Source organism: Herpailurus yagouaroundi, unplaced genomic scaffold, assembly GCF_014898765.1.
Source record: "Herpailurus yagouaroundi ecotype Mexico unplaced genomic scaffold, PumYag 164, whole genome shotgun sequence".
NCBI classification, from domain to species: domain Eukaryota; kingdom Metazoa; phylum Chordata; class Mammalia; order Carnivora; family Felidae; genus Herpailurus; species Herpailurus yagouaroundi.
The window spans coordinates 1,083,803-1,106,395 of NW_024412405.1; the positions used below are offsets into that span (position 1 = coordinate 1,083,803).

At 55.3% G+C, this 22,593-nt stretch overlaps 1 protein-coding gene across 12 annotated transcripts in view; it reads right to left on the minus strand.

Annotated features, from left to right (window-relative positions):
- ATP11A (ATPase phospholipid transporting 11A) overlaps window positions 1-22,593 on the minus strand; it is a 122,196-nt gene that overhangs the window by 21,383 nt on the left and 78,220 nt on the right. For 9 of the 12 annotated variants that reach the window (XM_040487043.1, XM_040487042.1, XM_040487041.1 and 6 more), the window contains exons 11-21: window positions 22,414-22,564; window positions 21,097-21,384; window positions 18,733-18,906; window positions 17,280-17,443; window positions 15,460-15,531; window positions 13,731-13,804; window positions 9,875-9,978; window positions 5,027-5,208; window positions 2,847-3,098; window positions 1,264-1,438; window positions 115-217 (exon numbers count right to left, since the gene is read on the minus strand). In XM_040487043.1, coding sequence (XP_040342977.1) covers window positions 115-217; window positions 1,264-1,438; window positions 2,847-3,098; window positions 5,027-5,208; window positions 9,875-9,978; window positions 13,731-13,804; window positions 15,460-15,531; window positions 17,280-17,443; window positions 18,733-18,906; window positions 21,097-21,384; window positions 22,414-22,564 — 1,739 coding nt within the window. The remainder of the gene's footprint in view (window positions 1-114; window positions 218-1,263; window positions 1,439-2,846; window positions 3,099-5,026; window positions 5,209-9,874; window positions 9,979-13,730; window positions 13,805-15,459; window positions 15,532-17,279; window positions 17,444-18,732; window positions 18,907-21,096; window positions 21,385-22,413; window positions 22,565-22,593) is intronic. The other 3 variants (XM_040487045.1, XM_040487044.1, XM_040487053.1) reach the window with 1 other exon arrangement.

Sequence of the window (22,593 nt, forward strand, 5' to 3'; positions counted from 1 at the left end):
GGCCAGGAGACACCCCGCACCACACGGTGCCCTGTGCCTGAGCCCTGGTCCCACCTCTGGCCCCTCCTGCCTCACTGGCCAGGCATACAGGGCTGGGGCACATGGGCAGCTCACCTATGCCCACATGGGCCTCCAGGATCATGCTGACGTCATTGGCACCGTCTCCGATGGCTAAAGTGATAGGGTGCTCTTTTGAAAGTTTGATTAATTTAACAATCTGGAAAACAAACAGAGGCAGAATTTATCTTCTCTGTTTTCTGTGTGGGTTATTCACTAACTAGGCAGAAATAATGCAGATGTAAAGTTACATAAGAAGAAGGAAGCGACGATCTGGCTCGAGTGCACGGAGTAGTTCAATCCATTTTCTCCACAGGGGATGAAATCCCTTTCGTGTTGGGCAGAACTAAGTAAAGACAAGGCAGCTGAAGTGGGGTTACGAGGAAGTAACATGGGAAAGGCTGAAGACGGAAACAGGAAGTAAATCCAGTAGTTCCTGGTTCCTGCTACACGTGCGGCTTTAAACATATGGGATGCGATAAACTTGTAGGAAAAACCTAAAGGTTACATCCTGTCGGATGATACAGCCGTTCCAAGCTATCTGGTATCCAGCATCGATTTCTCACAGATAGGCTGCTTCTGATGCTATTTTCATTGTCAAAGTTGTCGTGTGTGCAAATCCAATCTGGCAATTCGATGCAATTAATAATTTTAAGTCCGTAGGCCATTTTTCTGTAATCTTTCTCTCCGTTTACGTGTCTCAGAGCAGCAGTTCAAGTAGACCAAAAATGATAAGGAGTAACATGTGGAGCCTGTTCGGATTCTGTGTCTCCCTCTCCCTCTGCCCCTCCCCTGCTCACGCTCTCTCAAAAATAAATGAATGTTAAAAAAATTTTTTTAAATAATAATGTGGGGGAGGGAATACTTTCGGCTAAAATGTGTATTTTTTGTTGTACAATAATACTATAGAGGCACTTGGGTGGCTCAGCTGGTTAAGCATCCGACTTCGGCTCAGGTCACAATCTCGTGATTTATAGGTTTGAACCCCGAGTCGGGCTCTGTGCTGACAGCTCAGAGCCTGGAACCTACTTCGGATTCTGTGTCTCCCTCTCTCCCTGCCCTCCCCTGCTTGTGTTCTGTCTGTCTCTCCCTCAAAAATAAGTAAACATTAAAAAAAGATACCCCACCCCCCATCACAAATCAGAGCTGGCTGGAACCAGTAGCTCCTGGCGCTGACCCCCACCCCAGCGGCTGTTGGGGCCGCACCTGGGCCTTCTGCAGGGGCGCCATGCGACAGCAGAGCACAGCACTGCAGTTCCGGCAGATCTCAAGGAAGAGCTCCCGGTAGTTCCCACAGCTCCCGTCCTCCCTGGGCTTCATGATCAGAGACAGAGCGGCTCCATCAATGATGAGACCATGGTCCTGCATGTCCGCCGAGAGTCTGTTTAATCACACAAACCAGAGACGTGACTCAGTAGCTAGGTCTACTAGATTCTACCAGACTACGTCAGTTTTCCGAATATCTACAGAGGTTATAAACTGATGATCGAAGGATCAAGAAAGTGGTAATCCGGTTTTACCAGCAGCCTCTAGAGTACCAGACATGACACCCTTGAGCACATTTTAAAGTTGGGTTTCAATTAAACATTCTCACGCCCCCTAGGCAGAGCAAACAACGAGTTCTCACTGTGGTTTCACATGCCTGTTCCAGCACTTTTCCACAACAGATGGAGAGTGCACATCTCGTGGCCGGCACAGGTCGGTGTTTATCCCCAAAGCCCCACTACGGCGGCGGGGCCGTAGCCTCACAGCTGACCTCTACGGGCATCCCGTCTGGAGGACAGGGCTTGGGAGGAGCACAGTCAGAATGGGTTCTTTTGCTAGGTTTCCACATTACGAGAACACCCCCATTCCCCCCAGAGGGGGACCCACAGACCAGGTGGAGGGAAACATCTTTGCTCTGCTTCTGAATCATTTAACATTTGCAGGTGACGAGAGCTTTACTACGTTAATGACAACCTAACAGGACTCGGATGCCCTCTGACCGCAGATCATGGGTCTGATACCAGCAAGGACAGCGTGGGTTAAGACGTGAATAAAATGCTGAGCATCCTTGGAAAAAACAACTCTCAGGTATATCCTGTTTTCTCTTAGCAAACAAGCATGCATTATTAACATTTCTCTCTTCGCTCTGGCAGATGCCCTGAGGAATCCACAATATAGCCCCCGAGTGGCTTACAGGCAGATGAGAACCATCCCACCCCAGTGGTTTACAATCAGGCCCTTCTGCACCCTTCAGCAGAAGTTTGAAAGTGAACACACACACACTCACAGACACACACACACACACACAGACACACCGTGGATACAGAGAGACACACTCAGCCATGGAAATACACACACAGAGACATACTCTCAGACACATTCACACACACACACACACTCATACACACAGGGACACATACACAGACACACTCAGACATGGAAACACAAAGACATACACACAGATGCGTACTCACAGACACACAAACAGACACACCTGTGGACACTGAGAGACACACCCAGACATGGATACACACACACACAGACACACTCAGACATGGATACACACAGACACACACACAGATGTGCACTCATGCGTACACACACACACACACACACACACACACACACACACCCCTCTTCTGCAGAAAGACACGTCACAGCTGCTATGAAGAACTAGCCTTGGCCTCGTCCTGCTGTTCATGGTGACCACACGAACGTGCGATGATGCCCAGGGACAGACCCATGCGGTCCACAGGGGCACTGAAGCCGGGCCCTGCTAGTGGAGGGGACGGGGCACCGCCTACCCTGAGAAGTTGTCCCTGGTTAAGCTCCCGCTGTGGCGCAGGACGGTCTTGCTCAGCTCAAACAGGACGTCGTGCAGACTCTGCTCCTCTATCTTCTTGGTGGTGAGCTCGAGCAGCTGTGTGTTCCTCCTGAACAGTTTGCAGGCATAGCAGGTGGCGGCCGCCGTCTCCATCTTGTCCCCAGTGAGGACCCAGACTTTGATCCCCGCCTTCTGCAGAGCCTCGATGGTATCGGCGGCTTTCTCCTGGAGCCTGAGCAAAGATGAGACCCGCAATTGTGCGTGTGACAAAGGCAAATCGAAGCCGAGAGTTTCAGACTTGCAACCCGTGAAGCTATCTTTGTTGGCCCAAAACTAAGAAGCATCAGGCCACTAGCTTGTCATCTTACCAGGAAGGGCCAGATAAGCGGATATCTTTTGCCAGGAGAGCACTTCCTAACTCCCAAGACTAACACCCATGGCGTATCAAGTTAAGCGTCTGTCGTGCACAATTCCCATCAGGTAAGCCGGCACTGTCTAGCTGGGACTTCCCACTTACAGAGGGCTTAATCAATTACAAGAAGGACCGTAACCACCAACAAAGTCTTGACCAGAAAAAACGGGGTCAGGAAAAGAGGTGGTCAGTAAGTGTCACGGTCTTTTCCTTTGGGGTGAACTTGGAATTCTGCCACTGGTCATGCTGGAGCCTCTAAGCGATGTGTGATACCAACAATGCCAGCAGGGGATCCTCCATGATTAACCCCCTTCTACGCGCAAACCCAGAGCGCACAGGGTTTACACGATGTGTACAAGGTTGCACGGCTCTGACCACATCGGTCAGGATCTTGCTGGGCCTGGAGGCCTGGTTTCAAAGCCACGTCTGCCTTATCTGGGCCCCGCCATTCTTCCCAGATTTTAGAGTCTGGGTTTTCGACGGGCATATGAAGTAGTGTGCCGTGATCCTGTCCGGGACTGGATGAAAAGGGCAGACAGGATTCTAACTGTAGTGACCCGATTACATCGGGGGTAAGCTTCCCTGCTAAGGCCTCTAGCCCATCCAACCTCAGCAGCCCAGAGACAAGAGAAAACATCTCTAATTTCTTTGGTTTTCAGCAGAGTCGGTCAGGGTTTCTAGGGAAATGATTTGCAACTGAATTATCATCACTTCAAAGCCACTGGCGCCCACCTGCCCCTGGGCATCTACTCTGTTTTCGAGGTCCCGACTCCCCACAGAGTTACTCTGCTCCCCGGACCCTCATGAGGGTCTGCAGACGCGGCTCCCCCATCCAGACCCTCCTCTCCCTGTACCTCCGGGTCCTGAGCACAAGCTACGTTTCCTGTGTTGGTGCCTGAGGCCCTGGTCTGGCCGGAGTCAGGGAAGGAGTTACAGACACAAAATCAAAGCCAAACACATCCCCCAACCCCCTGTCAAGATTGGGAAGTCACCGAGTGCTCGTTAAAGACACTGGGAATTGTAGGTTTCCAGTGAGGACTTAAATTTGGGTCCATTTATACCTTAAAGACTCTGAAACTTTATGGGATGTAAACTTCCAAGAAATGCCCGCAAAGTTTCTGCTTCATCCTGTAAATGAGGTATTTTTTCTTTTCCTCTCCTGCTACTCTCTCAAGTCACAACAGCAAGAGACGCCCATGTGTCCGTGCGCGAGGCCTGAACTCGCCTCAGCCTCGTCACAGAGCGGTGGCGGCTGAGAAGCCCTTCCTTCCGAGTATGGGAAAGTAGTGGTTGGCAATCTCACCAGTTATTGGTAGTGGTTTCTGCAATATTCTACTCCACTGTTCTAAATTTCAATGAGAAGTGACAAATACACTGTGTTCGTTAAGATCTAAAATGTGTCACTTGAACTTGGAAAGGACTAGTGACAAATTAGGAAGAGAATTAGTTACTGATGGACTCTACAGAATAATTTAAAAATGACCCCCTCTCTTGACTATCCCTGACATCATGTGAAAATGCCAACTTGTCCCTTAGGCCAAGTGTGACTTTCCGGGTCCTTATTCATGTAATTACAACGTGGTCCAGTCATGACCTCCCAGTGACACCACCCCAAGGCCTGCCTGTCCCAATGTGGACACATGTCCCCGTGAGGATATCAGGTGCAGTGGCCCATCCCCTGAGCGTCCATGGGCCCCGATGCCACAGCACACAGCCACCTTCTCCTGAAGACACAGCGTGTCCACTACCTGTCCTCAACAGCCGTGGCACCAAGCAGAATGAGGTCTTTCTCTATTTGCTCGTAGGCCTCCGCCAACTTCTTTTCACGATCCTGAAGGGCCACCTTCGCGGCCTGCAGCAGTGTGCAAACACCTTCATATTCTTCGGGGATCAGCCTTTTGTAGGCAACACACAGAGTTCGAAGTCCCTCCTGTGGGATACAACGCAGCCTTTATTGCTGAAACGCTGTCTTCTAGTAGCTCTCCCAGTACCCCCTCCCTCTAATTAGAAGAACTATCAGCCAGCCCTCAAAGGGATCAGTCACTTACAGCTGAACTGCATCCCTGTTAAACACAGACAATCATCACAGGTTACAAAACTTCAACGTATGCAGGGGAAGCAGGCACACCCACACCCTGGGAAGAGAAGCCTTTCTTCTTTTATTTCGACAAATGAAGAGTTAAACTTTTTTCAGAACATGATTTGCAATTTTATTTTATTGTAAATATCAAGTGATTTTTCTAAAGCAACAGTTTTTACACAGGGGAGTTTGTGACACAGACTTAGCACCCACTGAAAGAAAAAATGCTCAGTTATTTATCGAACCTCATGGGTCCACAGGACAGAGAAACAGAATCTGAGACAGTAGGTTTACTGTGATGGTAAGTCTGGGTGTCACCACAAAGAACACATGCCAGCAGCCAGCGAGGCTCAGTCGGTTCCTGAAGGGCCACACCGATCCCATCAAGCATTGTTTCCTTCTCATCCAGAGGAAGTGAACCTTCACAAAGGTCTGCCTGATGCTCTGAGGACGACTTCTGGTTGGTCTGTCTGCCTCCTTGTTCTTTCAGCCCCAACTTGCCTAATCCCAGGAAAAGAGCCAGAGTCCTTCTACAATCGGTCCACATTCTGGCAGAATCTTGGTGTGTAAGATTTTTTAAGAGTTCCCAGATTATGAGCTCAAGTTGTCCGTCACCACCAGGAAATGCCTCAAGTCTCTAAGACCTTCAAACGTGGCTGAAGGACACACCCACGGAGCAGTCAGCCTCTGTCATCCCCAGAACTCTTCAAACAGTGAGTGTGAACTGTAGGCCGAAGATTCCAGGAATAAAACGTTTGTTTGTAAAAGTATACGGTGCTGGTGTCATGGAGACAGAGTAGAATACCTCTCCGGAGGCCTCCAGCTAAGTGCTGCTGACACACCGGACACTACAAAACAACATAGATATACGAGCAAAGCCAGACAAATGCACTACAAGAAAATTAAAGAACCACGTCTTACAAACACAGATGCAAAAACCCTCCACAAAGTACCAGCAAGATGAATCCAAGAGCACACCCAGAGGCCTACGCCGCAGGACCAAGTGGGATTTACCCCTGGAGGCAAGGATTCGGCACAGGAGCGTCCATCCGGTGACACATATTCACACATCTCAGCAGAATGGAGGCAACCACCCTCACGGCCTCCAACTTTAGAACTAGAAGGTGGTGCCTGTGTGCCGTGGACACTGCTCGGCTCGCACAGGGACCAGGTGCCGACACACCAGAAAGGCACACTCAGTACCGTTCTATTTACATCACACTCCTAATGATGAAAGCCGCAGATGGCAAACAGACCGAGGTTGGCAGGGCCTGGAAGGGGCCTCGAAAGGGCAGCTGGGCCTGGAAGGGGCCGGGAAGGGGCGGCTGGCCCGGGAAGGGGCGGCTGGCCCTGGAAGGGGCTGGGAAGGGGCGGCTGGCCCTGGAAGGGGCTGGGAAGGGGCGACTGGGCCTGGAAGGGGCTGGGAAGGGGTGACTGGGCCTGGAAGGGGCCGGGAAGGGGCGGCTGGGCCTGGAAGGGGGCCGGGAATGGGCGACTGGGCCTGGAAGGGACTGGGAAGGGGCTGGAAAGGGGCGGCTGGGCCAGGAAGGGGCTGGGAAGGGGCAGCTGGGCCTGGAAGGGGTCTCAAAAGGGCAGCTGGGCCTGGAAGGAGTGATGGGCCTGGAAGGGGCCGGGAAGGGGCTGGGAAGGAGCTGGGAAGGAGCTGGAAAGGGGCGGCTGGGCCTGGAAGGGGTCTCAAAAGGGCAGCTGGGCCTGGAAGGAGTGATGGGCCGGGAAGGGGCTGGGAAGGGGCGACTGGGCCTGGAAGGGACTGCGAAGGGGCATCTGGGCCTGGTAGGGGCAACTGGCCTGGGCAAGGGGCAGTGTGGCTCTGCACCCCTGCGCGGTGGGCCAGGAAGCTGCTCAAGTGACATAATGACCAACGGTTTGGACCAACGCCTGTCCCCAGGCTCTAATACCACACTCCAGTTCGGGAAGATTCGAAGAAATGGGGTGCTGGGGAGGGCACAGGGCACCCTCCACACTGTCTCCATGGCCCCCTGGGACTCCACATTATTTCAACGTAGAGTCACAAATGCAGTGGCCCTATAGGTGCCTCCACTCAGGCTTGGACAGTAGGGGGGTTCCTGGGACAGTGACCATGGCAGCCCCTTGAGTCTGCAGAGGACCTGTGAGCATGTGAGGGGACCCCCAGTGCCAGGAACGAATGGTCAGGTCAAGGGGCAAAGCAGTCCTAGAAGCCAGGCTGGAGACCCCAGTCCACAGGGCACCACTGGACAGGACAGCACCTGACGCATGCTAAAGCCGTCATCTGAACAGGGTGAGCCTCTTCCAGAACAAATCCGTGCCCGGAGGGAACACAGGGCAACCCCACACCTAACAAGGCAGCGTCCTCAGGCCGGGTCCCGTCAAAGGCCACCAGCACACGCAAAGGGGCAGAGAGCACTACCCACAATGAGGACATTAAGCACTCAACTGAGGTGAAGTAAAGCCGGCAGCAAGGTCAGAACTAGGAGAAGCCCATCAGACAGCCACTATGACCATGTAACGGATGGCAGCAAGTTACACACAGACACCCACGGAACAAAGGCCCGACATCCGAGAAATCTCCGGGCAGGAAGGGTGGCTGATGAAACCCTGCTCAAGATGTGAGTGGGCGCGAAGACGGGATGACAGAAACTACCCACGACGAGGGAGAAGATGGTTTAAAAAGAAGAGAGCTGGGGAGCACTGGAGCAGCCAGGGAGTCCCAGCTGGAGTCCTGGGAAGGCAGCGGCGGAAGAAACACCTGAAGACACACTGGCTAGGAAATTCCCCAACCTGATTAAGAAACCCGTGAACCCACAGACCCAAGTGCCTGGAGCAGCCTGAGCACAAAACAGGGTCGCTGCGTCAGAGCAGGTTGGGACTGCCTGCCTGATCACGCCATCAGAAGAGGAGATAGATACAGAGAACAGAAACGGGGACAGCGGCCTCCCGGAGCGACAGGGAACACGCATCCGTCCCAAGACACAACACGCTGTTTCCACAACGGCCCCAAATGGGGAGAAGCCACCCATGTGTGGAGAGGGAAGTTGGGAAGCCATGCCTGCCGCGCTGCCAGGGACGGTGTCTGTGGGCGCAGACAGCACGGTCCTGATGTGCCCAGGGGGAGAGTCCGGCACTGTCTGAAGGCAGTCGTGAGATGCAGGTGGCCCGGCGCAACCTTAACGCCAGAGGCGAGGCTACGAGGGAAGGACTGTGACATCCATGCTGTGGGCACCGCTTCGGGGGAGGAGCCGGGGCCACGATGATTCCCACAAGGAACCGCTGTCTTGAGGTCGGGGGTTTCCAAGGTGCACTGAGCCGCTGTTTTGGTGGAGCGCGCGGGGTTCCGGCCCGTGGGCCCCCTCCCCCTGAAAGAAGGGGGGCTTGGACGGCGGACGCCAGAAGGGCGGGAGTACCACCAAATCAGCATCCTGGGTGCAGGGAAAACTGTGTGCGCAGAGCCAGTCCTGTTTGATGGCTGTGCCCAGAAGCGCAGCCAGCGTCCCAGCCATCTGTCGTGGGAACAAGGCCTCCCACCACTTCAGACTTGGTGCCAAAGCGACTCGCTGCCCCTCAGGGTGACCGGCACACCTGTACCAACACGCGTCGCCCCAGAGTCAGGTGTACATGTGCCCTCGGGCGCTGGACAGAAGCACAAACAGGATCCTCGCCTCTGGGCAGTGACACGGCTCAGCCTTCTCAAACCTGCAGCTTACCGCCAGATTCCTGACGGTTGGTGTAGTTGCCCTGCTCGGCCGGCAGGCGTTAGGAGGCACCTGCACGGGAACCTGAAGGTGGAGTCGCGCACTCGGATGGCAGTGCTCAGCCAGGCGGGCATGCCCAGGGCACAGAGGCACCTCCCGGTCACAGACATGTCCGATGCTATGACATCGAGTTCGATAAACGTGGACACTTGTGTGAGCACCGTGGAACGTTTATGACGTTACTTGTGAAGTGGAGGTGGCGTTGAAGACTCAGGACCCCTTCTCCAAGGTTACTGGGGCCCAAACTCCGTGGTTTAGCGATTCTTACAGGTCATGTTCTGTGGATTGCTGCAGTGGGGACAAAGCCCTGGCTGAGGGTTTGCAGGTGGTCTCAAGGACACACACGCTCCTGCTCGGACTGCTGTCCTCCATGGGGCGGGCCGTGCACGGTGGAAGCAGGCAGAGCGACCCCCTTCAGAACGAGACGCGGGGGGAACCACACAGGAGAACCACAAGGGAAAGCATCAGCACGAGTCTTAAAGCGAATCACCAGAAATCCTCAGGATCCCAACATAGTCACCACAGATGTGCTTAAATTCCGACCCCCCTGACACCGCTAGCCCCACCTCACAACAAAAACAAGCCGCAGCCTGCCCAGTTGGGTGCTGGAGGGGGGCGGTGGTGGCGGGCACCCAGGTCAGCGGCACCGCCAGGTTTCTACTCCGTCGAAGGCACACGCGGGACAGAACAGGACGCTGGCAGCCCGCCGGCCCCCCCCCCCCCCCCCAGCGTGGGACAACTGTGCAGCCCTCCAACCAGCTCACCACCGCGTTGCGCTCCACTCTGGAACGGATCTGGTCAACTTTGCCTTCTATCACGCGGGGAAATATTGAAGAGTCTGCTCCTTTGCAAAACAGATAGATTTCTCCTACAAAATGAAAAAAAAAAAGATGCTTAATCACAACACAGAGAAGACTAGACCCTTTCTCACATTTGCTTTTGTTAAGAAACAAAAATAGGGACGCAAGTGCTGAGACATCATAGGGATTTCCCGAGACCCGTGAACACGCGCCGTCGGGGAAGCTGAAGCCACGCACTACAACGCGGACTCTGTGCCTCCCGGCAGGACGGGCCACCACTGTCACTGCCCTCTGTCTGGTTCGGCCTGGCCAGGTGGGCATCCTGCTGTCCTTCACGTCACCAAGACCACAGGGACATCTGTTGTGAAATGCCCCCGACACATCAATGTCCCCACCGTGCACACCCTGGTGCTGAGACACATGCTTCCCTGCCCTTGAGATAAACCAATTTCCTCTTCCAGGGAAGCAGAAAAGCTCTCCAGCCAAGACGAAGAGATCAACAACACAGAAGTGCCGCTGTGGTCAACAGGCCCCTGGCACCCAGGGGCTCTTTCTTTTCCAGCCACGAATCTCCTGGCCCGAAAAACCATGCAGCACACAGCTAGGCCAGCTTTGTCTGCATGCGGCTCCTGAAACACCGTGAGGTCAGTCCATGACAGCAGCGGCGGCCATGACTGGTATTGTCTCCGTCACCCGCCTTTAGACAGGAAGCGCAGACATCCTAGCCTGGGGCTGGTCTTGGAATTCCTAGACACTGGTGGCCCTCAGGGGAAACCAAGTCCAGAGGCACCAGGAGGGGCGGCCACTGCTCCTAGGGGGCAGCTGAGAAAGGGCCGTGGGGAGGGCACACCCCTGGGGTGACGGCTAGTGAGACCGCTTGGCTGGACAGCACGGGAACCTGGATGAGGGTGTCTGAGCTCAAGTGTGGCATTCAGAGCCCAGCTAGGTTCATCCCCTTGATGCCAGAGAGGACTCCCTCCTGCACACAGAGCGAAAACATGTAAAATAGCACAATTCAGGGGCGTCTGGGTGGCTCACTCAGTTGAGTGTCTGACCAGCTCAGGTCACGATCTCACGGTTCGTGGGTTCAAGACCCACGTCGCCTGCAGCCTGCTTTGGGTTCTGTGTCTCCCTCTCTCTCTGTCCCTCCCCCACCCATGCTTTCCCTCTCTCTCTCAAAAATAAACATTAAAACCCCCCCTAAAACACAGCACAATTTATGCTCACCAAAGCCCTGAAACTAAAGCTAAAGTCAGCCTACAGCCAGAAAAGATGGTGTCTGGTGACACATGGAGCTGGGCAGGGCCACACGGGGCAGGGAGCCAGATCCCCAGGACACGCCCACCAACTGTGTGGGTTCTTATCACGAGCCGGGAAGAGTGGGGCCTGGGCTGGCCCACAACCAGCCCGGGGGCAAAACCCATTCCTGACTCCAGACATGACTTCCAGCCAATCGTGCAAGTTGTCAGACATGGTTCACGGCAATAATGCTAGTCGAGACGACATAATGATGTGTTCCCGCTTTTTTCTAGAAAAATCATGATGACTCAAGGCACTGGCTCGGGAGTGGCTTAAATTTCCCACTGTCTTAACTTGTCAATCGCTCGATACATTCCACCAGGGATGTGTTTGGCCTTGGGGCTTGGTTACCGACAGCCCCCGACATGAAAATGACCAGAGTGTGAATCAAACTTTAACCTGCAAAAAAGCAGGAGCAGGCAGCACGTGGAACCACCCCTGGATCCTGCTCTTGCAAGTTTGTCCACGAGCAGGAAGAACCCAGCAGAGTGAACGCACAGTGAGGCACCCGCAGCACAGTGAGCATGTCCATGGCCCCGGGAGGAAGCCCACGCCGTTAACTGGCCGGGGGGCTACGGTCCCCCAAACCCGTTAGGTTGTAAAACCAGTGCAATTAGCGTTCTCTCCAGGGATGCGTTACTACCCAAAGACCAGTTCATTTAATTGTTCAAACTTCTCTTGAAGCAAGTTGGCACAGAGGCTGGTGCACATGGCATGTGGCCTGTCCTTGTGAGCCTGCAGTCCCGCAGGGGACCCTGGAGGACAGGCAGACGTCGTCCCAGGGAAGCGGCTGTTGTCAGGGAGTGAACGCCCCGGACAAAAATTGTTCATGTGACTCAGCTCCTCCCCGAGCTTTGGGGATGCGCCTTTGAAGGGAGGTGGCAGCTGTCGAGGACTCCACAGTGCACCTGCCGGGAGCACGTATGGGCACGTGGCTCAGGAAGAAGTGCAGATGGGGCAGGAGCTGTGAGAAGTCACGCTTCTCTTCCTGCGGCGAGGTCATGCCTGCCGGCTCCTGAATCACCTTTCAGGTGGGACTCAGCCGCAACACTTCACATTCCCGTGGGGACACCACGTGGTGAAGGACTGAGGATGTCATGTCCCAGAGTCCCACGCCTTTGTTCTGGGGTGTTCTGACAGGCTCCAGCCCTGGAAAAGGTGCTCCAACCGCTGGGGAGCCACCCACCCCGCATGCCCCACACACCTGAGCGTGTCTGTCGACGCTGTGGGCGAGTGCTTCCCACACCCTGCTGACCCCAGTGCCCAAATCCATTTTGACACATTACGAATAGTGCTCATGTTATTCATGCCCCACGACACCTGGTGCCAAGACTCATTGGTGGAGCCCTGCCGGTCCTCCTTGTTGACAAATGGCTCAGGGGCACGGGGACCATGCAGGGACAGTGCCCAGAGCTGCCAAGTGCCTTCCCCAGGCTCATCATCCAGCACCCCGGGAAGCGACTCGTGGGGTCCTGCCAAAAGACGCGTCCTGGCAACCTCGCACCGTCCTTTGTGGCCTAAGGAGGAAAACTAGTCATTGCCGGTCCCATCAGAAGACGGTCAGAACAGTCCTGTTGAGGTAGTCCCCACACGAGGTCCTCCCGTGAGCGTCAGGACACTGGCTGACACAAAATTCCCCAACGTGCCTTCAGATCAGCATGTCAGGCTCAGAGTCTGGTTCCAGGGTCATGGCTGTGTTTCGCTGCTAACCAGGCAACTTTCCAAAGAGATACGCAGCCTGGCACCACCTAGTTTTACCCTTTACAAAAAGGAGTAAGATCCCACATCTTTTGACAAGAGGCCATTCTGAAATTGCGATTGCGTTGAGCGCACTGAATTAAGCAGCGTCTACCGGGTGGTCGAGAGCAGGGCAGCGGTGCGTACCCCGCTGAGGTGAGTAGGGGTTTGGTCTTCAGGATGTTCACAGTTGGCTGGTGAGAAGACAACAACTCCCCCGACAGAGGCAACCAGGGAAGGCTTTCTGCAAGGCAGCCGTGGGGCTGCCCTCAGAGAAGCGCAAGTGAACAAGGGGGCCCCCAGGGGGAAAGGTGCCTCTGGGGAGGGGCCCCCAGGTGGAAAATGTACACGTCCAGGGTTGGCTGGGGGCTGACAACTGGGAAGGCAGCTCAGGAGCCAGGGCTTGGCCACCGGAGGAGGGGCTGCGCCACCAGCAAGGTGCCCTCGGGGCCCTTTAGGACTGATGTGCCGCAGATTAGGAGCCGGGGGCTGCAGGTGGGAGACCCCAGGCTGCCGGTGAGGGGGCTGCCAGGAAGGAGAGGAGACCCCATAGGACTTGCTGGTCAAGGGGAAACATCAGGCTTTCCTGTGCCAGCAGAGTGCCAGGAGGAGGGCCGGGTGCCTGGGGCGTGAGGAGATACGGGACCTACAGTGGGTTCGGCAACTTTTTGTTTTAAAGAGAACGAACGAACGCTTAAGTCCTCGTGCTCCTACAGGATGTGAGCATCAGAATAAACCTGCTACGTTGTGCAGTTGAGGAAATGGAAGATAAAAACATTTCTACCTGTAGCAGATCTGACAATCACACTCATTCTCCTTCTTACGGAGTCAAAACTCAAGATTTCCAGCAATTCAAACCTGAAAAAGAGATTAAAAGTTGGTTTTGACATGCACCTTGCCCCATGAGTCCTGTGAGCCTAAGTAATCACATGCCTCTGCTCAGCAGGACATCCGGGGTGTCCTCTGCCGCGTCCAGAGAGCCCTCCCTGCACGCTTGCTCCGTCCCTCCCGGCCAGGCCGCTCCTTCATGGAGTCGGGACCCATGAGTGGGGGACTCTGCTCCTCACAGCTGGCACAACACCCCCAAGGCCAGGCTCCCGTGTGCTCACCACCAGGACCTACGCACGGGACCCCTCAACCCGAGCCCAAGGTGTAGGTGCCCAGGGAGTCCGTTCCCCAAACAAAAGGCACATTCACTTTCCTGGATTCGGAACACAGATACTATCAGAGCTTCCAACCCAGGACAATAAACCAGGGTCCTTTCAGTTAATAAGAATCATTTAAAAAACAAAGAAAACCAATATTTAATTGGCTTGTAGTCTTATCATCAGAAGACCACGATCTCTGCTGGCATTTGAAATACCAAAGTTAATTCAGCAACCCCAGACACCGTCTCTGGAGACTCCTCAGGGTCCAGAGACCCCAGCTGCAGCTTGTGGGGGTGGGGAGGGCAAGCTGTAGGAGAACCCCTCTGCGGAAGCCCACCTGCCACCTCGGAGGGAGCCAGGACGGCAGGCAGGGCCCCGGGAGCCCCCAGTGCTGCGGGCACAAGCCCCCTGTGCCAACACAGGACCCATGGCCAGCCCCGAGCGGTCAGGGGTACACCGCTTATGCTGACCTGAGGGTTTATGTTGCTCAAGGGAACGTTAAAATTCGGGGGATTCTTGGGGCGCCTGGGTGGCGCAGTCGGTTAAGCGTCCGACTTCAGCCAGGTCACGATCTCGTGGTCCGTGAGTTCGAGCCCCGCGTCGGGCTCTGGGCTGATGGCTCGGAGCCTGGAGCCTGTTTCCGATTCTGTGTCTCCCTCTCTCTCTGCCCCTCCCCCGTTCGTGCTCTGTCTCTCTCTGTCCCAAAAATAAATAAAAACGTTGAAAAAAAAATTAAAAAAAAAAAATTCGGGGGATTCTGAGGCTGTCACCACCCAGTGTCACATTCTTTGCCACCTGTCCTTCCCCGTGCCCATCACCGCACGTTCGTGTTTATAAAGGAGACCAGCAGCCCCGAGGCAAGACTCAAGACACGCCCTCTGTCTCTGGGACAAGGCATCTCGGAACAACATGGCCACCAACCCTGAGCACACGTGGTCACTGAAGACAGAACGGGAAGCACCAGCACCCACCGCGTCCTTGCTCAGACTGTCTTCAGCAGGCCATGGGGTCCCACAGCCCGGGGGCTGGTGCTGTGTGAACACGGGACCACTGTGGCCACTCCCTGTGGCAGACAGGCAGGCAGGCAGGCAGGCAGACAGCGGCTGGGAGAGTGTCAATGTGTTAGAAGCTGAGGGCACTCTCGTGCTAAAGCCTGATGTCAGGTGGCTCACGGCAGACCCTCCGGACACCGCAGCACTGGCCGGCCTCCACTCTGGCCGTCCACTCCTAACCTCCCCACCAGTGGGCGACGGTCCTGGGTTCTCCGGAGAAGAAGGGGAGGCAGGCGTGGGAGGACAGAGGGTTGGGTTTTCCCCGGGAAAGCCGTCGTGTGGAGGAGTCCTTCCCCCAGCGTGCGGCCCTCACCTCTCCACGCCGTTCTCCCTGTTCAGTATCTCCATGTAGTTCTCCTTTAGCCGCAGGTACGTGAAGCCGAGTCTGCAAAGAAGTGCACAAGTGCGGAGCTTAGCCAGAGTCCCCAGATTCCTCCTCTACACGTTACTTAAGTTTGGGGAAAGCGTTCTTTTCAAGAAAGAAATACTTCTGGCAAAACAGAGATTGTAAACTGCATTGCAGAGTTAGGAAGTTATCACAGTGACGTATTCACCATCTCAAGAAAATTCTCCGAGAGCCAACAGCCTTGTGACTTATCGTGCCCTCGTACTGGTGTTAATGGGTGTCAGGAGGACAGGAGCAGGTGTGTGGACCGGCCCGTGGGTGGCGACCCCTTTCTGCCCACTGATCAGTGGGCTGTTTAGCCACGGCAGCCATGTCACAATCACAAGGATCCCTGGACACGGTGTCTCCAGAATGACCCTCTCAGTTTACTGATGAGGAAACTACAGCCCAGAGCAAGCAGTCAGTCATCAAGCCCGCAGAGCGTGTAACCTGTAACACCCCTCCTCTGCCAGCCTGAGAGCTGCCTGTGTGCCAGGTGCTATGGTGCAGAGAGAGGGGCGTGGCTTCTGTGCACCAGGAGCTGGGAGATGGGGACGTGGAACCGCCACCTGAACACAGCCGGTGGCCACGACGATGCCAGGGCGCCACAGGACCATGGGAACAGGGTGTCCACTCGCCCCAGCGGCGTGTCTACAGTGACCGGCAGGAAAGCCCGTCCTTACTTCTAATGTGACTGCACAGGCTTTCCCTTCTGAGCCCTCGTGTCCAAGGAGAGAGCTCCTCTGCACGTGTGTGAATTTGCACATTTGATCAAGGTCCCGCTGACACAACTTACATGCCTGAAGTCACCACTCAAACTGCACAGGGAAAATGCATGAGTTGGGGTGCCTGGGTGGTTCAGTTGGTTGAGCATCTGACTCTTGGTTTCTGCTCAGGTCACGATCTCATGGTTTTGAGTCCAAGCCCCACATCGGGCTCTGCACTGACAGTGTGGCGTCAACCCGGGATTCTCTCTCTCCCTCTCTGTGCCCCTCCCCCACTTGCACTGTCTCTCTCTCTCTCTCTCCCTCTCTCAAAATAAATGATACAAAGTTAAAAAAGAAAAAGAAAAACGCATGAGTCAACAATGCACAGATTCTAAGCAGATGAGAGTGTTCAACGCCCTTTCGTTACTGGCAGCGAAGAGGGACGATGGGCCCCCGGCATTAACTCAGTAGCCGTAGGCTGCGGGAACTGGGGAAACATCTCCCTGACGTGGCTCTGGAATAAAGGATTCTTCCCCACGTTTGCTCAGAATGCCATCTGTGGAAGGCCACGTCCTGAGGCGGCCAGAATTTCCAGGAGGAGGGTGTGGGCAGCGGAAGGCACACAGACCTCACACAACAGCAGACAAAGTGAACTACGAAGACGGCCCCGCATCCTGTGCTGTGTGACACTGCCCAAGTTGCTTGACATCCCTGGGCACCAATTCTTTAGGACAGAAAAGACTGGCCATAAAACGCACCTAAGACTGTTTGTATCTTCAACAGAAGTTAGAAGGGGAAGCGTGCATCTAAGACAGTGGTAACAACCAGCAGCAGGGGAGCTGCCGGCGGCAGGCTGTGTGCAGAAGGGACCGTCCTCCACCAACAGAGATGGGGGGCACTGGGGCGTGAGGGCACTGCCTATCTAGCCCCCTTCCCCCGCAGCACGGGACCGCGTCGGGACATGCCGGTATGAGCCGCGGTCGGGGCGGATCGCACAGCATGGACCTCAGGCACCAGACCCGCCCGCGGCCGGACACGTACCTCTGGATACCTTCGACTAGGGCCACCTCGTCGGGAGAGGACGAGATGTACACACAGGACTTCCCCGAGTCTGGTGACTTCCTGGGTCCATCCACGTCATCGTCATCCTTCACCTGGATTGTGTGGCACAGGCACAGGGCCCGGAAAAACAGCTCTTCTCGCTCCTGTCAAAGTGCAGCACAAGACCCCACACGTCTATGCCGACGCAGCTCAGAGCACATGGCGAATTGACAATGAAGCAGGGTGGGCGCCCTTCAGGGGTTCGGAGGGGTTAGTGTCCCCTCTGGTGCTTAAGGGTGGGGTGTGTGTGGCTTCTCTTCATTCTCCAGCACTTCTGAGTAAGAAGGGGAGGAGACGGGGTCAAGGTCGCAGGCGGTGAACTCGGCGGGCCAAACCCCTGCGAGCCTGTGTGCCCCGGGGATCCCCGACCACTTCCTGGGGGCCCCGGGGTGCGGCTGAGGCAGAAGGGCGCCAAGAGAGCACTGAGCCGGTGGCACACCTCACGATGACCACAGACCCCGGGCCCTCCCTCTGAGGCTCTGCGGGGAAGCCGCAGTCCCCAGGCGGAAACTGCTAGAGGCACACGTGGCAGGAGGTGGGGGGGCACTTGCTCATGACAGGCCGTCACTGTGCAGCCTGCTAAGGTGAGCTGTGTGACCCTGCACAGAGCTCTGCAGTCACCAAGGTTTCAGGAATGGTCTCCTCACTGACCATGGTGACCGTGGTGAGGGTCACAACACCTCCCAGAGATGCTGAGATCTGGAGCCACAGCACACGGGTATGTGTGCGTGTGTGCCTGTAAGATTGTGTGTGTGTGCGCGCGCACGCGTGCTAGACTGTAGCTGTGTACGCGTATAAGGGTATGTGCACATAAGTTATGTCTGTGCATGTGTGTATGTACACGTAATGCACGTGTGAGCAGGAAGGCCACGTGTCTGTGTGTGCACACGTGTGTACGTGCAGCACACGTGGGGGACATAGTCTGGTGTGTGCACATGCATGTGTGTGTACACACCTGCACATCTGAGATGAAGGGCACGTATGTGCACTTCAGCGTAGTGTGTGCGCACACATGAAGGTGTGTGTACTATGCACGTGCAACGCACGTGTGCATGGGGGGGCATGTGTCTGTGTGTGTGCATCTCTGTGCATGCATGTGTGCATATGTGCTCGAGCGTGAATATGCACACGTGCGTGAGCACACACCCCTGGTGCGCTGAGCCCCTCTGCCCTCAGCCCACCACTCGCCTGCCTGTCCACAGTGTAAAGCTGCTTCTCACACGGATGTGACCTGCCGGACTTGCTGGCAGAAGTGGCAGCGCCCCACAGGCTCCACACTGGTCACTAGGGGACCTGAGCACGAGGTGGTGCAGCCCACCCTGTGATCGGGAACCTGTGCAGGACAGAGGGGACGGCCCCGAGGGAGCGCACCTGCTGGGGCATGCCCACCTACCCTGGCGCCGGCGCCCGGGGAGGAGTCGATCATGTCGATGCCGGAGGCGTTGGGGAGCACCTGCCCGTTGCAGACGGCGTGCGGTACGTACACGTGGCCCTCGATGCAGCACTCCTTGAACTCCATGTTGTTCTCTGTGAGCGTGCCGGTCTTGTCCGTGAAGACGTACTCCACCTGCGGACACACGGGTGCGCTGGGCAGGTCTGGCCAGGGGCCCGCGGCCTCGGGCACAGAGAAGGTGCCACTCGCGGGTCAGACCCCGGTGCAGCCCCGCTTCCGCCTGGAGGGGGCTTCCCGGGCTCCACCCCCCACCCTGCCGGAGCCGCTGGACCCTGCGCCTGGCGAGCCAGCCTCCTCTAGCTCCCGCTGAGGCCAGCAGTCCCGTCGGAGCCGCGTGAGCACCTTCCTCTGGGTCTGGAGGTGGAAGCTCTGGGTGCAGCTCGGCTCCCGTTGTTTGGACACACAGATGTGGGGCGGGGGTATGAGAAAATGAAGGATGCAGGGAGAATGAACCTGAGCTCACTCTGAGGTCTGGGAGGTCAAAACTCACCACACCACTGACAGTTCACCAGTCAGAACTCAAACAAAAGCACAGAGCAAATTTCAGACACAAAACTACACCCAGTTTTAAGCCCTAAACTTGGATCAATTTCGGGTACATGTTCATCAGGAATAACGTAGAATTCTGGACAGTGGAACAGCGTGGGGATCCCCGCCGTCCAAGCCCTGCTGGCTGGAGGAGCAAGTCCCCGCTTACTGCGCGGGACACGCAAGGGAGGCAGGTTTAAGGGCAGTAAAGTGCAGGAGCCCGGGAAGCAGAGGAGACAGGTAATGAACCGGCTACATGTTTCATGCTGTGCCTTTTTCAGCAAAATGTTCTCTTGTGTCTTAATCCCACCGCAGAAAATGCCTTCCCCTGTGTGCTTGACTCAAGTAAACTGTAAGTACACAGCAGTACCCCCCTGAATTATTTTTAAACCACCTGCCATCCAAACACCCAAAACTCTGCCAGGCCTCTCCCCACAATCTGGAAAACTAGTGACAGGAAGGCGCCCACTTGTGAGGGCTCACGGGCACGGGCGGCTGTGTTACTGGAAGTAAGCGACATCTGACATTTTTCAGAGTGAGGACCAACGATGATAATGACTATTTCAGGAGGCCCCATCTCCTGAAGCTTTCCCACAAACCTCCGGGGCCCCTGTGCTGTCCGACAGCTGGAGCCAGATACGTTCTCCGTAGTAAACTCAACATTTTTCTTGTTACAGAGAAATGCTTTCCTCTGAGAATTTCTCAGCAACACACAAAATACACCAGGTAATGTTACCGAGGGTGTGAACGTGCAGAGGGAAAGCTGGTCTGGCGCTGAGTGAGCGGGCCGGGGCTCTGCGTGGCTGTGTGACGCCGGAGTCCAGCCCGGGGCCGTGGCACACACTGGAGCGATGCCCTGAGAGCCATGCTCACCAACCAGCAAGTTCTCTCTCGGGAACAGACCCCCTTGACCCAAGGGGGGAGCGCTGCAGGCCCCCACCTGAGTCTGTGCACCTACTACAGACTGCTGTTCTGTAGGGGGTGGATTTCAGCTGCCAGTCTAAAACGGCCCTCTTTGCAAAAATCTTCCAAGTTTCTTCCTGTTTTTTTCCTTTTTCTTTTCAAAGATGAACGAACCACCATTTACCAAATGCCCTTTCCCAAGACGTAAGAGCCAGGAGAGGGTCAGGCTGGGGCACAGCGATGGAGCTGAGCTGTGGGGCCGGTGGATGGGCGTGCACGGGCTCCGCCCCTCTTCTGGGCGGCCCTGAGCGGCAATGCACACCGGCCAACACCCCATTCAGCCCGCCCTGCACTTGGGCAGGGCAGGTATCAGGCCCATTTCACAGACGAAGCAGCTCAGATACGGAGAGCTCGGGCCAACCGTGTGCAATGAGGTGTCTGACCCCTGCAATCCACCCAGCCACGGACACTCGGAGGTGTCTCTTTGCTCATCTTCAGACCGAGGAAAGGGAATCACCCAGAAAAGCGGACTGCGCTGCCTGTGAAACACGGTCTCCCTGCCTTCATGGCACGAAAAGCCAGAAGGAGCAGCACTGCAGCCGCACGGTGAGCTTTCATCAAACAGCTAATACAGCCGATTTCCCATCAAGTTTCTACACAAAAGCACGATCGACTGTCATATAAGTAAAGTTTAAAAAACCAACTCTGCTGCCGTGTTTCATGAGTTACAGAATGCATCTGTGAGGATGAACTAAAATGGAAAAGTTTTCATCGGAACCGTCCCGATAACACACCCGCCCCAGACGCCTGGGAACACAGCACGGAGGGCACGATCATCTACAAGTTGGGGAAGAGGCCGCCGCACACACTGACCTGTCCTAATTCTTCGTTCAGGTCTGAGGTGTTGACCAGAGGCCCTTCGCCTGTGTCCTCATCAAACATGTCTTCATCCCAGGTGATGAAGTACGAGCCCAGGAACTTCTGCATTTCCACCGTGACGTACATGGACACCGGGATGATGTAGTTGAAGAGAACCATGAACGCCAGGAAGTCCGTGAACGCCCTGAGGAACTGAGAGAGCCCCGCGTGATTCCCACGTCCCATCACCAACACCACGAAGATCTGACACTTAGCGTTCCCTTCAGGTCGCGCCAGTGTTATCTGTAAATACAGGTGTTTATTTCAAATCCAAAGACACACATTATTTGGGGGCAGGCACAGCTTAGTGGCCAGTCACCTGACTTTAGCACCGTGAGGGCCACAGACAGGGAGAAGGCCTATACTGGTGGCGGGGGCAAGGGGCAGGTCACCCGTGAGATAGTCACACTGGGGGAGACAGGCGCCTGCCTCCTAAGAGCTGGCGGGAAACTGCACGTTTTGAGGGTTCCACACTTGCTTCCAGACTCTGACATGTTTCCAAACTTACTTGGTAATAACCCAGCCCCAGAAATAAGGCTGGGAGAAAGGACTTCTCTGCACAGTTTTGTTCTGATCTCTAAGCCATTTAGTTCCATGGGAGATCCAACTGAACACAGGTGAGGCAGGACTCTGCTCTGGACCCGCACGTGGCCCCGCTCTGCACCCAGTGCTACCTGTTCTGGAGGCACATAGCTCAGGTGTTAACTCAGGGAAGAAAACAGTACTCTTTTAAGTGGAGAAGGTTCGGTCAAATGATTTTAACTCGTGGCTTAGGGAAAATCGGTTTTCATAGACATGAGCAACTGAGCCCGAACCCCAAGGGGAAATGCAATCAGTTCTTACCATAATTTTCCTATAACTGACATGTTCCTCCTTTCTTTAGTCTCTCCGTAAGTCAGCCCCATCTGCCTCATGATCCTCACTGAGCATTTGCTGAACAGCCTCTAAGTACAGGACACTGTGCTGGGTTCTAGAAGCTCTGGAAATGTTTACGGTGCTGCCCTAATGAATTCACTGTGGGGGCCAATCCCTCTCCAGAGTATACATTCCAGTACCCAACCAAGACAGGGGCGAGCACGGTCCACAGGGGGAGACCACTGACGCTCGGGGGCGAGTGCGGTCCGCAGGGAGAGACCACTGACACAGCCTGAGATCAGTGAACGCCTCCAGGACAGAGATGTCACCAACCGAGGCCTCCTGTTCTCCTGCCATGTTGCCATAACAATGGCTCACAGGCGGTCTGGTCGCCGCAAAGGGACGCACTTTCCGTACCAGGTTCCTCTGTCTTTCCGATTCGGTTTTGTGATTGTACCACGGCTCATCTCGGAACGGTTCGCTCTGCCACACGTACTTGAGGATGGTGTTTATCAGTGCTTTACTGACCAGAATGCAGAGGTACACAATGAGGAACACATTCATGGATCTACAACACAAGACAGCAATGATACTTAG